Source organism: Sinohyriopsis cumingii, chromosome 5, assembly GCF_028554795.1.
Source record: "Sinohyriopsis cumingii isolate HCF-2022 chromosome 5, ASM2855479v2, whole genome shotgun sequence".
NCBI lineage: Eukaryota > Metazoa > Mollusca > Bivalvia > Unionida > Unionidae > Sinohyriopsis > Sinohyriopsis cumingii.
In genome coordinates this window covers 85,830,524-85,845,960 of record NC_142965.1, presented here as the reverse complement: position 1 = coordinate 85,845,960, position 15,437 = coordinate 85,830,524, and the positions used below count along the sequence as shown (strand labels likewise).

At 33.1% G+C, this 15,437-nt stretch overlaps 1 protein-coding gene across 1 annotated transcript in view; it reads right to left on the bottom strand.

Annotated features, from left to right (window-relative positions):
• Positions 1-4,885: 4,885 nt before the first annotated feature.
• The window catches only part of LOC149799665 (potassium voltage-gated channel protein Shal-like), a 118,428-nt gene continuing 107,876 nt past the window's right edge, over positions 4,886-15,437 (bottom strand). Inside the window, exon 5 of the mRNA XM_089959019.1 lies at positions 4,886-13,661. Within this exon, the coding sequence (XP_089815145.1) occupies positions 13,377-13,661 (285 nt within the window). The 3' untranslated portion in view covers positions 4,886-13,376. The remainder of the gene's footprint in view (positions 13,662-15,437) is intronic.

Below are 15,437 nucleotides of genomic sequence, written 5' to 3'. Positions count from 1 at the left end.
TCTGATATTCTATGCTCATCAGTTTGCATCATTGTTTGTTGGGTTTCAGTTTGTTTTCCGATTGTTTCGAGAATTTATTTTGCAGCTTGTTGCTGCTTTTCTGGTGATACTTTAGCAATATCCGGTTGGCTACCTAGCACTACTTCAGTTACTGGCTCCCTATGCAGCTTGTTGTTGTCCGAGACGTGTTTCTTAAACATTTTACTTTTACGCGGTTCCTGTCCTAACAAACTTCTTTAGAGCTTCAATTTTCTTAGCGTCCATCGTATAGTATTCTGTTAGAATGATCTTTGGTTAGATTAATCGACAAGCAAGAACTCATCCACACCACAGTATAACACATGCCTTTCGATCTCTTGCGAATCTATCGAAGAAAACGAAACTGTGTTTTGCTTCCTGCTTTATGATAAAGCTCCAAAACAGATCTCTTGACACATTCCCACACTGCTCTCGTGCCATATTTTCTGAACGTCGGTATTGTTGAGTCCAGCAAATACAATAAAACAACTGGTGTTTCTCCTGATAAAACGATCGCTGCTATAGAAACCTTGCGCACGATAAATTGCATTTCTTCGTCTGTTTCTCAGGAAATATATGATTTAATCCTGTCCTTTTCGCTGTTGCTCAGCGGAATGCTGTCACACACAATAATCTTATGGTTGCCATAATCGAGTTCAGCAAAAGGAACATATTCCGGTTGACTTATATAAAATATATTCGTTTACACTAGGATCATTTTTTATTGCATTCGTTGAGCAAGTCGTACTTATCCTACTGTGGATTAATCGTGTAAATATAAACTTAGTTCAGAAAATTGTTAAGCAGCATAAATATTAACAGGTTCGTTTTGCCAGAGCCAGTTCATCCAACTCTTAAGTAATGATAATCTAGCAAGTTGTGATTATGTTGATATCTAATAACTTTTCGCTACCAAAGCTAATGATGCTCTTCTATATTAATCTAAACAAACTTGTAAGTTATCAGACAAGATCAAACAGTAATTTTATCAGACTCTGTTCGTCTAGCAAACTAAATTTTATCAGACATAATTGTGATGAGTGTTATCCATAAATTGTATGAGACAAGATAAATAAAATGAGTTATTACTCAAAGTTAGGAACTTTAGTTGGAAATGGTGTGGTACATTAACTGAAACCAGAACAATACAATCTTATCTTTATTTTAAAAACGATCTGGTGACATAAAGATAGGAGATCCTGAAATGTCCGGCAAGAAAATTTTAACTTGGAAGTTGATTATCCCCTTCCTAGAAGTGATCCAACTCAAGCTGTTAGTATGAATCAGTTAAATACGGTAAGCAGACAAAATGTCAAGGAAAGAGGGGATACTATGACAGGAAGCCTTAACATGAAAAACAATAACTGATATCGTCTGCAGTACCAAAACACGGAAATGATCTTGCTCATAAAAAGGAACGCATATTCTCTTGCTGTTGGCGGTGGAACAAAGAGAGTCAGAAACAATGTTGGATTTATTCCACATTTAGCTGATGCTACTAACAGTCCATTGGGGTTTGTTGCAACAGCATCATCAAGCTATATGGTAAACACACATAATAATGCTTTCTCGTGGAACAGTAATGGAATAGAGTTGGAATCTAGTGGTGTTGACACGAATATTTAGTTCAAGATTAAACTTCCTACTTGGAATACGTAAGTTTCTGCAGCTAGGTCGAGCCGTACCCGAAGCAGGACGTATTTACAGCTGGCAATTAGAAGGATCTAATGTTAATGCTAATTTTACAACATTATATAATGTTGTTGGAGTTTGCATTGGATCAGCTATACAGGACTTTGCACTTGGCACAGCATCAACATTAAATAAATACAAGTGGTTCAGAATCCTTTGTACAGATGCCGAACCATTCAATCCTGGTTTAAGGACTTTTCACATATTCTAGCGGGATGCTTTAGTGTAAACAATCAAATAAAGGTGACAGATATAGTTGACGTTTGCAAAGAAAAATTTTATGATGTGTTTAATCTTGATTATCTCGGATAAAGAGCTCTGGTAGTAAAAACCGTTTCCACTAGTTACGGCAAAGGCAGTTGCTGATCTGTACAGTCAAAAAACACAACGACAGATATGAATTTTTTTCAGAAAACTGGTTATATTCTCAGTCAGTTCGCGCAATGAGAGCTGCGCAGATGAGAGAAATGTTAGATCAGTATGATATATTTGTTAATTATTGCCCGAATAAAGCAAAGCTGAAATGGAGAAAGAAATAGAGGAACCTATGCATAATGCTATATCGATTGATCGTGTCACAAGCCTAAAAAGAGGAAAGTTTGCTGACAAAAAATGATGCTCAAAATAAAAAGATATTGAGTACATATACGCACTAGACGATAAAATGAAGATTGTATTAAGTAAAAATATTACAATTCGTAAGCCTTTTGCTTAGGGACGATTGCATAGAGAACTCGGACTAGCTTATAGTAAGGTTCAAATTGTTCTGGCAGTAAATGGTGAAACATGACGCTGAAGCATTAATAACATGTTATGTTGTAACTGCGTCATCTCTAACACCTGACTCAAAGATTATTTTTAATAATGATGTTGACGTTCATGCTGCATTATACGCGATTGAAAAATCGAAACACAAGTATCAGCTGCAGCACAAGAAGAAGAAAAACTTGTATAACGATATTGATTACGCTGAAGTAAAGAAAATAATAACTTGGCCTCTTGAAGTTGATTAAGCCGGAGAGCGTCTTAAAAAGATAAGGCTGAAACAATATCGTCCAGAAGCTATTAGATTACTAATACAATTAGAATACACAAACATGAAAGGGAAGATAGCAAAATTTTAAACTTGCCGTTAAATGGTGTATTAACAAATGTATACGATATTTTGCATACTCTTGTTAATGCTTACATCACAATTATTAAACATTTAAAAAATGGATGCATTTCTAAGTTGTTTAAAAAGCTGTATAGTATATCGACAAATATGAAGAAACTGCAAAAGATTATACTTTGGTGAAAACGTAGCTGTATAGTAATATTCATACTTGACAATGTCTTTAACTTTTCAACTACATACAACTATATACACAAACAACAGAGAAAACTTATCTGAAGCTTTCGTCCTCAACCTAAGGACTTCTTCAGCAGACTGATTTAATCTCTGCCGACTGTTAGCATCGCTCGATGGACGAGAGCCATTACAACCTGCCGCATATCTGGGACAATCTGTTCACATCATTCACCATACCATGTTAACAGTCAATAGAGAATAAATCAGTCTGATGATGAAGTCCTTAGATTGAGGACGAAAGCTTCAGGTTAGATTTCTATTTTGTTTGTATAAATAGTTGAATAGTTAAAAACATTGTCAAATGTGCAAAATATTATGTAAATGATATATATGATATTGACGACTTAAAGGAACGCTGGCTTCCTCAGGCAGCAAATACATATACAATATAAGAGGAACTGGAACTATATGTTCCAGATTCAAGCAGTTTAAAACTTTCATAGAATAAAAACATTACGCTTGCTATCAGGACCAAACGGAGATCTCAATTTCCTGAAGCATAGGTAATAGTGAGTCAATACTTACTCTTGGAGAAACTCCACTTGTGAGTATTAAGGATTAAGGCAGCAGTAGAATGGATTGATATATTGGAATATGTTATCACTTTGGAGGGTATCAATAAGATTAACATTGCTGATGAGGTTTTTAATTTAAAAAAATCAAGAAAAATTTATACTAAAGATGAGTGAGAACAATTAAGAGACACAACATCAACTAGATTTGATCGGTATGGCGATCTTCTGGCAGATTCTAAGAACAATAATATTAGACATATAGCAGATGAAGCTGCTTGAACAAGTAAGAATTGTTGAAACAGAACAATAATAAAACGATAAGTTATCAATTTCATTCAGATTTCACATGACCCACGTGTTGAGACTAAAAAATCCGCTTTTAAAACTGCAGTAAGTACTTACAACAAACTGCTTGATCACATAATGTAATATTTGAGTGCAGTTATGTATGATATGGACGACATGATCAGAGAGTTTCGTGTGATTGACATTATGTTGACAGATATTCTACCAATTCGATTGAGCAAGTAAGAGAAAAAATAACAGGAATTTGTAGATGTTCCAGAAGAAATTATTTATATAATAAATTTAGCTGAGATAGGATCCTTAGCCTTCCAACGAAATGTCTCTTTTTCTACTATTGTTCTAGAAATAACGTAATGATTTCTTTTAGTGTGGGTTTACAAGATAAAAAAAGTCAAATATTTCACATAGGATGGAAGCATTTTTTATGGATTACAGACAGATCCATAAAAGTAGTAATTAGCAGCAGGTTTATAACATGGTATTGGTCTAAGTCAACTGGATGACATGAAAACATATTTTGTGTTTTTTTTTAAGCTTTCACTTTCGCGCTAATTTTTTTGTCATGGGAAGTAACAAGTTTCGCAACAAAACAAACAAGACAGACAAAAGCAGAGAGAAAACTTGAACTATTAACATTATTTGTACACAGGAATTGTACAAAAAGAAAAGTTTAATTACAGTATGATAATAAGCATCATCTGAATAACATTATGAAAATGAATACAATAAATGTGTGTTCAAACACACACATACATACACACACACACACACACACACACAGGAGAGAGATAATAGAAGATATTGCTTAAAACAAAGCAGGCGGTTATAGAGATTACTACATGGTCAATATTCATACTTACGGTGGTTGTAATGCTGTCAACTCAAGTAAACGAAGAAGACTTTTATTTGCTAGTAGGAGAACCGGACTTCGATCGTCCATACATCAAGAGAGATTCCGGTTCATTTGCACGCACACATAAATAAAGAACGAGGAACGCATATGTATCTAGGTTCACTTTATTAGAATGAAAAGGAATGGTATTTGCATGGCTTGCTAGTAACATTAAACCATTTCTGTCATAACGTAAAGTGTAAAAACGAGTCACTAACTCTGATTTAAGAACATGCTGATTTAGTCACTAACTTAAACATTTAAAAAGAAACGTACATACCATGCAAGAACAAACAGCTAAGTGATTCGCCATTAACACGCAAACAAAAAACCTACTGGTTTAGATTACCTAAGTAACCAAAGCAAAAGATCGTTTCAGCTTCTTGTTCTATTTTATTTAGGCTGAACTTTGTTATTATTATACTTTCAAAGAAAACACAAATAAGTGTGTCTTGAGGGAACTGATGCTTCAATAGCTTCGAAAACAATTTCAGAAATCTAATACTGTTTGTTATTTTCAATTACGGAGCGTTGATGCCAGATGAAATGTTCTTGAGTGATAATAAAATGTTAATGACGGACATATTGCGGATATATCAGATGCGGGGGGGGGGGGGGGGGCGAGAGGACTAAATCGATATAATTAGACGTCTTTTGGAGACACTCTCAGGTCAATATGACTGTATAAATATATACAAACAAGTGAAGCAACGTTAGATATATTTTCTAGCTGGTCGTCATGACGGTCATATTAGATTTTTCATAACTTTTGTTTAGGCTCGACTACGATTCGTATGAAGTCTTTTAATGAATAGCCCCTGTCACTATGACCATCCATTCAAGAGGAGAAGCGATCAAAAACGTTCCTAGCTGGCGGCCGGTGCCGCCATATCGGATGTGAGTTTGATATCATTTTCATTCAATTAAATTTTTCTTTTGACATTATGATATAAAGCATTTTGATTGGCCAATCCTTCTCGAACTTTTGGGGTTAATACCTGCACGAACCCACGTTTTTTGTAAGCCATCCCCACCCGCTCTACTTTCCTGTACATAAAACCCAGTGAAGACTATATTTAGGAAATATGATCACTCAGACTTCTTACGTAAGATTTTAATTATGAACCAAATACTGGACCAATTCTTTCAAATAAATGAATTATTTTCTCTGTTGTTGTTGTTGTTGTGGGGTTTAACGCCATTTTTCAGCACACGATAGGCTATATATGGCGGCCAGTATTAATGGTGGAGGAAGAACCCGGGAAAACCCCGGAAAGACCACCGACCCACGAGAAGCTACTGGCAAGCTTTCTCACATACGCACATTGGCTGAGTCTTAGACTTATTTTCTCTTAGGCCACAATAAAATACACTTTCAACGAATAATGTTACGTGTTTAGGCTCTTACAGAAAGTAACAAGAAAAGAGAGAAGAAAACAAGTTTTGTAAAATGTATCAAATAATTTATTTCCCTAAAAAATTGAGGTAAGAATGAGAAAAAGAACTTACGGTTCTTCAAATCAAATCAAAATTTAATCCAGGAATAATCAAAGAATTCCAAAAAATAGAAGTAAAAGTAATAAAATGTCCTAATCAAACTAAGTTCAAATCGCCATGAAATCCAAAATGGAAGGTGATGATGTACGCTGTGATCAGCGACGTACTGATGTGTCAACAGATCTTTGCTGAATCACAGAAAAGTGTTGTAATTATGTATAAATTTTGATCACTGTCCTTGTCCAAGAATTAATTTAGAACACTAGTATTTCCAAGAAAAACAAACTTGAAATCCAAATAAATTGAAGAAAACAAAATGTTTAGCCCAAAACTGGTCATAACGTAAACCACTTTAACTTCTAAAGAGTCAAGGCACTAATCACTATTCTTTCTTAAAACATCAATAATAAATCTAGCTACAACGCAAAACAGATGTCCAGATACGGGTCAATCCTCTGGAAAAAACCTAATCGATGCCTGTTATTTGACACGCAGGCCAGATATGGCCTTGATTCCACTTTATGAATCGTACCCTGAGAACGATTCTAAAACAAATTAAATGTTGTTTACTATAACTCTTGCTGGTTCTGAATCAAGGTCAGGAACTTGGTCAGCATTATGCACAAAGTTTCACTCAAGCTGTTTACGTCAAATATAAATAAATAAATCAGTCAGAACTGAACTCTATTACAGAAAATAAAGTTATAGTATAACAGTAAGTAATGGAATAAAAAAATTAAAACTAACAAACAAACAATTAATTTAAATAAAATATAAATTAAATCAAATAAACATAACAATAAAAAACATATCTCGATGTGAAAGACATAACGGTACCGTGAGAAATCCATTAGTGTGAAGGTATTTATGTACATCAAATCTGTATACCGTTATAATATGGAAATCTGTATACCGTTACAATATGGAAATTTTATATTGGTTTTGTAGAATAAAACATGAAACAAAATAAAAGTGAAGAAAAAAAAAACAACATTCTTATTGTCGGTGTATTCGAATCCACAATTTTGGTGTTAGAAACGCAACGCTTTAACCAATAGAGCTATTCAAACTCTTCAATCAAAAGATGTTAGCAGTGGCTTCACTAGGGCGGTGCGGTGGGTGCGGACCGGGTGGCACCATCAGAGGGGGTGACACCAAAATGACATTACTAAGGATTCTGTATGGTCTGTTACGGAAGAAGGTTCATGGAGGTGACGCCATGAGTTACCGCACTGGGTGACGCCAACCCTAGTGACGTCACTGTATTCAAATAATGCATAGAATCTGTATAATCTTCTTACGGAAGACTTTAATCATGAACCAAACACTTGACCTTTTTCCAAATAAATGAGATATATTTCATAATGCTGCAGATAAAATACACTTTCAATGAATAAATAAACATCGGCTGCTTACATACCTTGATGTGAAGACTCGACGGTACAGTGCGAAATGGCATTATGCACGGTGATTTGCTCACAGTCCTAAACATAGTGAAAATGAAGAACAAGATTGTGTTTTTCCTAAGGAAAGAAAAACGAAACAGCGTTTATAGACGATGACTTCGATCGTGGACGTTTGAAATTTGATTTTTAACTAGTTGATGGCATCGTCTTCAACTTAGAAGTGGTCATGACGTTAAAATAATGTTTTTATTCTGATTGGCTATAGATAGGCCTATATGTCATGAATCTTTACTGTTCAGTATTATTGCGCATTTGGAATGAAATTCTAAATATGATCAAATAAAAGAATGTTATTAAAGAATGAGTTTATTTAACTATGTATGTTTTTAAAATGAATTATAAAGATTGACTATTATTTTAATTCCACGAAGTATGAACCGAAAAACAGATGTGAGAACCGTACAATCCGCGAGGTGATACGATTTATACTAAGTTGGTAGATTTTTGTTTCGGTTAATACTTGGTTGAATTTTGAAAAATTAAACAGTCATTCGTTACTTATGACCAAGTAAACGCCGTGGGGAAAACCTTTGGTAAAAACCACATGTCGATATGATTTTCTGTTTAGTAGAAGTAGTTATAGCAATATCGTCCAGATGGTTGTCATATTGCACGTTAAGATGGCACCTGTTTCTTTTAGAACCAACCAGAGAAGAAAAGAAGCATTTTAGCAAAAGGTCCTTGCGGTTTTGATTACTTGGAGAAATAAAAGGAGTTCCAAAATGTCCGCTGTGCCGGCCATATTGGTTGCACGAACCACGCCATTTCCATTTGTTAGGTCTACTTTAGGACGAATGTGTGTGCATGTGTGTAACGTTTCATTGCATTCCTCAAAGTAGAGATAACAAACGCGAGTCAAAAGACGACTGCCTACAGACGTCAGAGATTATGCCATCCCATAAGGCGATTTTACGATTAGTAGATCTAACAACTTTGACATAATTGATTCCTTTATTATATCATTATTTCACGGCTAACAAAACTATTTGGTTTTGGTTTTTTATTTGTTTGTTTGTTTTTCTTTTTGTAAGTATTCTAACGTCGTCTATTTCCATTCATTTTTATTATGCATGCAGAATATATCAAATATATATGAATCATGAGGTAGAATTTTATTATCTACTTAAGATAAAATAAGTATGCTGGTTACAATAAAATCAATTCTTGTACAGTCATCAGGACAGAAGTAGTTTTGTACCAGTGAGGATCTTGGTCATCGCCATGTTAGTTATTGTAAGTCAAGCATGTTACCTCCATGTGATTATCACACAGTAAATAGTATTCAAACCTGATTCTGGCTATTAAGGATTTAAGGGTTACAGTGGATCATCCATGAAAAGGTCAAGAATCTTCGTGGTATAATTGTATTCATCGCAAGTATTAGATTGATTCCGTTTAGTTTCGTTATAAAAACGAATTAACTGTAAAAGCAAGTATTTGCATCAAAAGGGACCTCTAAATTTGTAATGATAAATGGATTTTGTGTTGACTTGTATTCAATAGATTGTTCCACATTTCAAGGATAAATTTAGTGTTTTTAACAATATTATAAAGATATTACTGCTACATTATTTACAGTTGGAAGTGACAATTATTTTCTCCACATCATTATGTGGATCAGCAATAATTACTACTAAGTGAACAATAATTTTATAAAGTTGACAAAAGCAATAATAATCATTAATATAAAAAACAGATATTGAAACGGACACATGGAAGACTTGCATGTAAATTATAATAATTTACTATTTTCATGCGATGTAATACGATTGGAAGAAAAACATTTTATAGTACGCTACAATGTTGTTTTCTGTCAACGCTTTTTTGATTTCATTTCTCATCTTTAAGCAAACCTTAAAGGAAGTCCATATCCTCTAAGAAGACTTACAATAAACCCATCTCTTTTAACAAGACTTAAACTAAGTCCATACCCTTTATCAAGACTTAAATTAAGTCCATACCCTTTATCAAGACTTAAACTAAGTCCATACCCTTTATCAAGGGTTAAATTAAGTCCATATCTTCATAACATTGATAATGGTGTTGAGGAATTAAGAGTATTCATTCCGATTCCGTAAATATCCTTTGTGCACATTTATAGTTCTGGTGGAATGTTTAGTTTAAATTGAGTTGTTTTTTGTATATTGGATCCCTTCAAACGAATTGAGAGATAATATTTAAAACTTTGATGAAAATAAGGATGCATCTGCTACTGTCATGAATTTTCAACGTGAATATTATTTGTAACAATTAGGTTTGGAAATATTTAATTACAAATACAATATTTATTATTATAGTAAAGAAAACAAATGAAATAAAACCTTGACAGTTCCAAATTACTTTCTTAGAAGATAAACACGATAGATTCTTTACATTTTCAGAATGTTCCACTGACCAGATAATAAAGTATACGTCAGCTTCACCAACAGGTGTCATTTTAACATGTGAGCAATCCATACGATTTGAGTTTCTTTTCACGTAATGATTATAACATTTATAGTGACCATAAATAATAATAAAAATTGTGCGGTTAAAATAAAATGCAAATAAACTGTAATTAAAGATTTCTTAGCTATATATATATATATATATATATATATATATATATATATATATATATATATATATATATATATATATATATATATATATATATTTACTAAGAGAAAAACAGATAATGAGGGATTGGCTTCGTTGGCATAAATAGGCTAATTGATAATTTCTTCAAGATCTACACTTGCCTCATGTATGCGAAAGTCCTCGATACCTTCTATGTTGTATGAAGTTGTATGTGAGTGTTGTTGCCCTCTTTCACCATCATGACGTTTTCTAATACTCACATCCAAAGGTTCACTTAGTTTATTATGCCATCTGTAGTGCCAATTTTTAAAGATATACGCCAATCTAACTGAAGCTCTGTGGGTAAACAATTCGCTATAACAAAAAAATATTATATTATGTAAATAAATAAATGCATCTCGAGAGACCAAAATTACGCGACCACTCTCAAAATCTTCTTTAAAATAAAAATTGTATAGAGTTATTTCCCTTCACCCGTATGCATGCAGTTTAGGTCTCCATTTGCTTCATGGTCAGAGTACCTGGTTCAGGCTGTCCTTGTAACAACATTGTTGTGTTTACAAACGAAATTCTTAATGCCTTTCTTCTTATGATTCATTCGTTTCGGTCTCAACACAGAAAATATTGTTTTAAATAGAGAATGTTACTTCCCTTAATGTGTGGTCATACGTAGTTTACGATTACAGCACGTGTAGTTTCAGAAGACCGTGACTAAGTTCATTTCTTGTTTCATTATACCGCAAAATAAATGCTAAATTTCTAAAGAGAAAAACTGAAAGACAGCCCAAACATATGTATAATATCACCTCTATACAAGGCAAAAGGTAGAAAACATAGTTCTAAGGTATAGACCACGCGCAAGCTCTCTTTGCCATGGAAACGTTAAAAATGCTGGAGTTATTTTTAGAGTCTGAGTGAACTTAAATCCCACATGTTTTATTTAATAGCATCTGTAATAAGTCAGTATATCAAAATTACTAGCAAGATATATTTATTTTCGTCCCTTTGGCACCTAACGCACTTAAATCATCGTTAAGTTAGACACGTGTGAGAAATAATGTAAGAGATAGACTAATGGTGGGGAAATTCTATAATACTAATTTGCACTCACACCACTTTATAGGTTTCAAAGTTTACATTCGAATCAACGACTTGATCAATGCAAAACCATGTTTATATAGTTGGCGTCTTAATGCCAATGGTTAATAATTTACTATTTAGTTTATATTCAATTAAAAAGTCACAACTTCACTTCATCATTAACATAGTATCAGTTTGATCTCAAACCGGCATACATATACTACCATACTATTTTGACTTTTCTCTCAAGACAGCACATTCCCTGTTACAGTTTTGATGGGATTTCGCTCCGAACCACTTTTAACAAATGAACATATGAGCAAAGACTAAATTTAATTCTAGTAACACATACAATAGATATGATTAACTGAACCTGTGATTATGTCTTCCTTCATATGTATTGCGGTTAAGCATGTTTTGAGTCAACTGTTATTATTTACACAATAATATCTCGACCAAAATTCTGCGGATAACTGGCGCTAAACCATCAAAGGTCAGAGTTTTATATTGTTACTTTTATTTTTGTGTATTTCATGAAAGCTACATAACTGTTTGCATATGAACCAACTTCCTTTTAATTAATAAACATTGTTGTTACCTACGTTCATGTGCTCTTTAATACATCGAATCAATGTTCAATCTAAAGTTGTGTTCATGTTTTCTTTAATACATCGTGTTAAGGTTCACTCTAAACCTGTGACCCACGTTTAATCTGCGTTTGATAAATCTCTTGTATTCCACATTCATTATATATTTTACGATTTTAAAGAAAATGCACTTGAGAAGTAAAGAGTTAGAAGTGCGAAGGTTTATTAATAATGTGCATACGGATTAAGAGAAGAAAAGTTAATATCATGGAACAGTCACCCAATTTTCTTATACCAAACACTCCTAAAGGGCATGCAAAATCTAGTACAATGTATTCCTAGTGTAACGTTAAACAATCCATATACATACATATATATATATATATATATATATATATATATATATATATATATATATATATATATATATATATATATATATATATATATATATATATCGCAACGAAACTTCGTAGTGAGCCAATACAATGAACATTGATATTCAAATCGAAAAAACTGTACAAAAGGTAATATTACTAGTACACTGCACATGGAAAAGACCTACCAAATTTTCTTTCCAAAACACGTATTCCTCAACCATCGAGCATTTGTTCATAACTATGAAGAAATTTAACTTTAGTGGAATCAAAAATCATGAGCAATATTGAGTAAGTAAAAAACAACAGGTATCGACAAACGAGCAAGATAGAAACGTATTATCTCTTGCACAGAAAAAATATTCATTCAGGTAACAGATACAGTGGCTAACTGGAAATACTCCCCGAAAATTGGTTCATGTCTCTCTTTTTTAGGGTTACATTCATTGACTTGCATACTTCCATACGATTACCCTATATTAATCACATTGCGAAGAAACTCCCATTATCGCGACCAACTTTAACATTCAGTTCACTAACAAGACATCCACTTGAATTCATTTGATAACAAGGCTAAACAAACATTACTTATATTTGTACTTTGGATTTGACTTTTATTTTTATCTACCATATCCATCTTTGACGAGAAGATTTTTGATTGTCGCTCACAATTCCTTGTGAAAATCAGTATATTTTTCGCAGTCATTACTCATCAGAATGATATGATCCCACCGTATTCAATTTTGGGTAAAGTGTCTCCATCCAATAAATATTTTCTTTATTCCCTTCTGTTTACTTGGTTGAAGCTATATGTAAGTACTTCATCCTATCTAGTGGCTCGGTGTTCACAACTTAGATAAAATATTGACTTTCTTATTCCTCATATCTAAATCGCAACAAACATAAACCAACCGGAAACGTCTTGATAGTGGGGTGTTGTACTATAAAGATGCAAAAGAAGGTGACAGAACATTAGTTCATTCATTCCTGAGCCTACATCCTGTATTGCCAAGTGTTACAAAGTTGAAATCCTGACCATATTCGGGTGTTGAGATGATGGGGGATTCCCCTGCGTATGCGACACAGCCTCTGTCATGTTCTTAGCAGATTCCGTTTCCGGTGTGGTGCTTGGCGTTGGAAGTGTTACTATAGCCGTTGTCACGGTCAGAGTATTATTTGATTTATTATTTGGAGAAATATCTACAGCGTTTAGATTAGACCTGGATGATCTATGCAAAGTGGGCAACCTTATTTGAATGTCATTGAGTTCATTTGGATCAAAGTCACGTCCTCGCGATCGCTGAAAAGATAGAAATATTCCATCAATCATGGAAAACTTTCTTAAATTTATCTGTATTTTCTATAGGTAACCAAACACAAGTGTAGCAATCTCATTCAGTTGTGTCGGTTAATTTAATATGATAGGTACATTTTACATGGCAATTCTCTTATACATTTTATCTAGCAATTAACATATTTGACGGTACACTATAAGCAACAAAGAAAACTTTCTGCGCAATGTTGCTATTTTTTACCAATATATATCGACAGTGAATATTCTTTTATCTACAAAGGTGATTTATTGGTGCTTTACAAGAGAGTTTTCTTTTGACCAAATTAAAAATAAAATATTTTATATTTAAAGTACACAGTCTACTGTAAATCGTAAGGATCATAGAGCAGTGTCTTGTGTTAAACAAGTTTATTGCTTTGGAACAAAATATATAAGCCAAAGTGTATTTTCTACATTTTAAAAGGAAACTCGATGCATTCTCTTTCAACAAAATCATTATGTGATTGAAGTTGCTGTTTTGTACAAATGTGAGATAATTGCACACAAAGGTAGATCTGTATAATTAACATTGTATATAATCCTTTCTGAATCATAAATCATGTTGGTGCGACAATTATACTAATTAAAATAAAAATATGGATGGAAGAAAGAAAAGTATAAAATATTATAAAGCGGACCAAATAAATTGCCATTATACTGAAAACGAAGTTCATGATATGAAAATTGAAAAGTGACCTGATTGAAAGTAAAATATCATTATTGTTTTCTTTTGGTTTTTATGCCACAGTCAGATACATATTCGTTCTTAAAGCATAACGGGGCTTTGGATACAAAATACAAAACGATAAACGCTGAAAATAACTTTTATAGTATGGTGATTCGCACATCATAAATGTTTCTGTTTCAGGCAAATACCAATATTTCTATATCACTTAGAACCTCAAGATGCTAATCGAATAACTGTTCCAATTATATTGGTGCCTTTTCCTTACCCGATGTATGATCGAATAATAATTATGGGTTGTGTTTCGTCCAAAATAATGAAATCATGTTGCAAGTAGATCATAATGTTATAACCTTGAAATAAAGATGGATGATCACGTTCATCTCTTTAATGCAGCAACATATTAAAGTTTTTAATTACATCCAGGTAAGAAAAAACTTGTTTTAATTTTGCAACGTTAAATTGCAATGGTTTTAAAGTAAACATGTCAACAGATATTGATGTATTGTCAAAAAGGATACGAAAACCATAACGACTTCAACTGTTGTTACAATTAGTCATGACGAGATTAGAAGATACTACAGGACATACAAACTACTTAGGTAATTTTTTGAAAATGTCGTGTAGTTGTTTTGGAATCTCTAGTTCAGCTTCGTCTGATTTGCAGCATCTACGGACATATTTTCTATGTATCTTTTTATTGAAAGAGCTGGTGTTATTTTCTATGAAAAATATTTGCTTTCTTTTCTTTTGCATGTTTGTTTTTTATCCTAAAATACGGCCGAATACATTATGGAAATAAATAATTGTAAATATGTTTTACGTTTGGACAGAATCAAGCCCAAAACATAATTTCATGCTATAAGTGAGAACATCGTCTTTACTGAGGTGCAATGACAGCATAACACATGTTTAAGTCAATGTGTGATATGATTATGAAACATAAATATATTTTATGCAGAAGACAATACAACAGCGTGCTCTCAATTTATGTCACAATAAAATCGTTAGTAAAGACTTAAATTAGAAATATAAATGGCTGAAATTAAGACTGACAA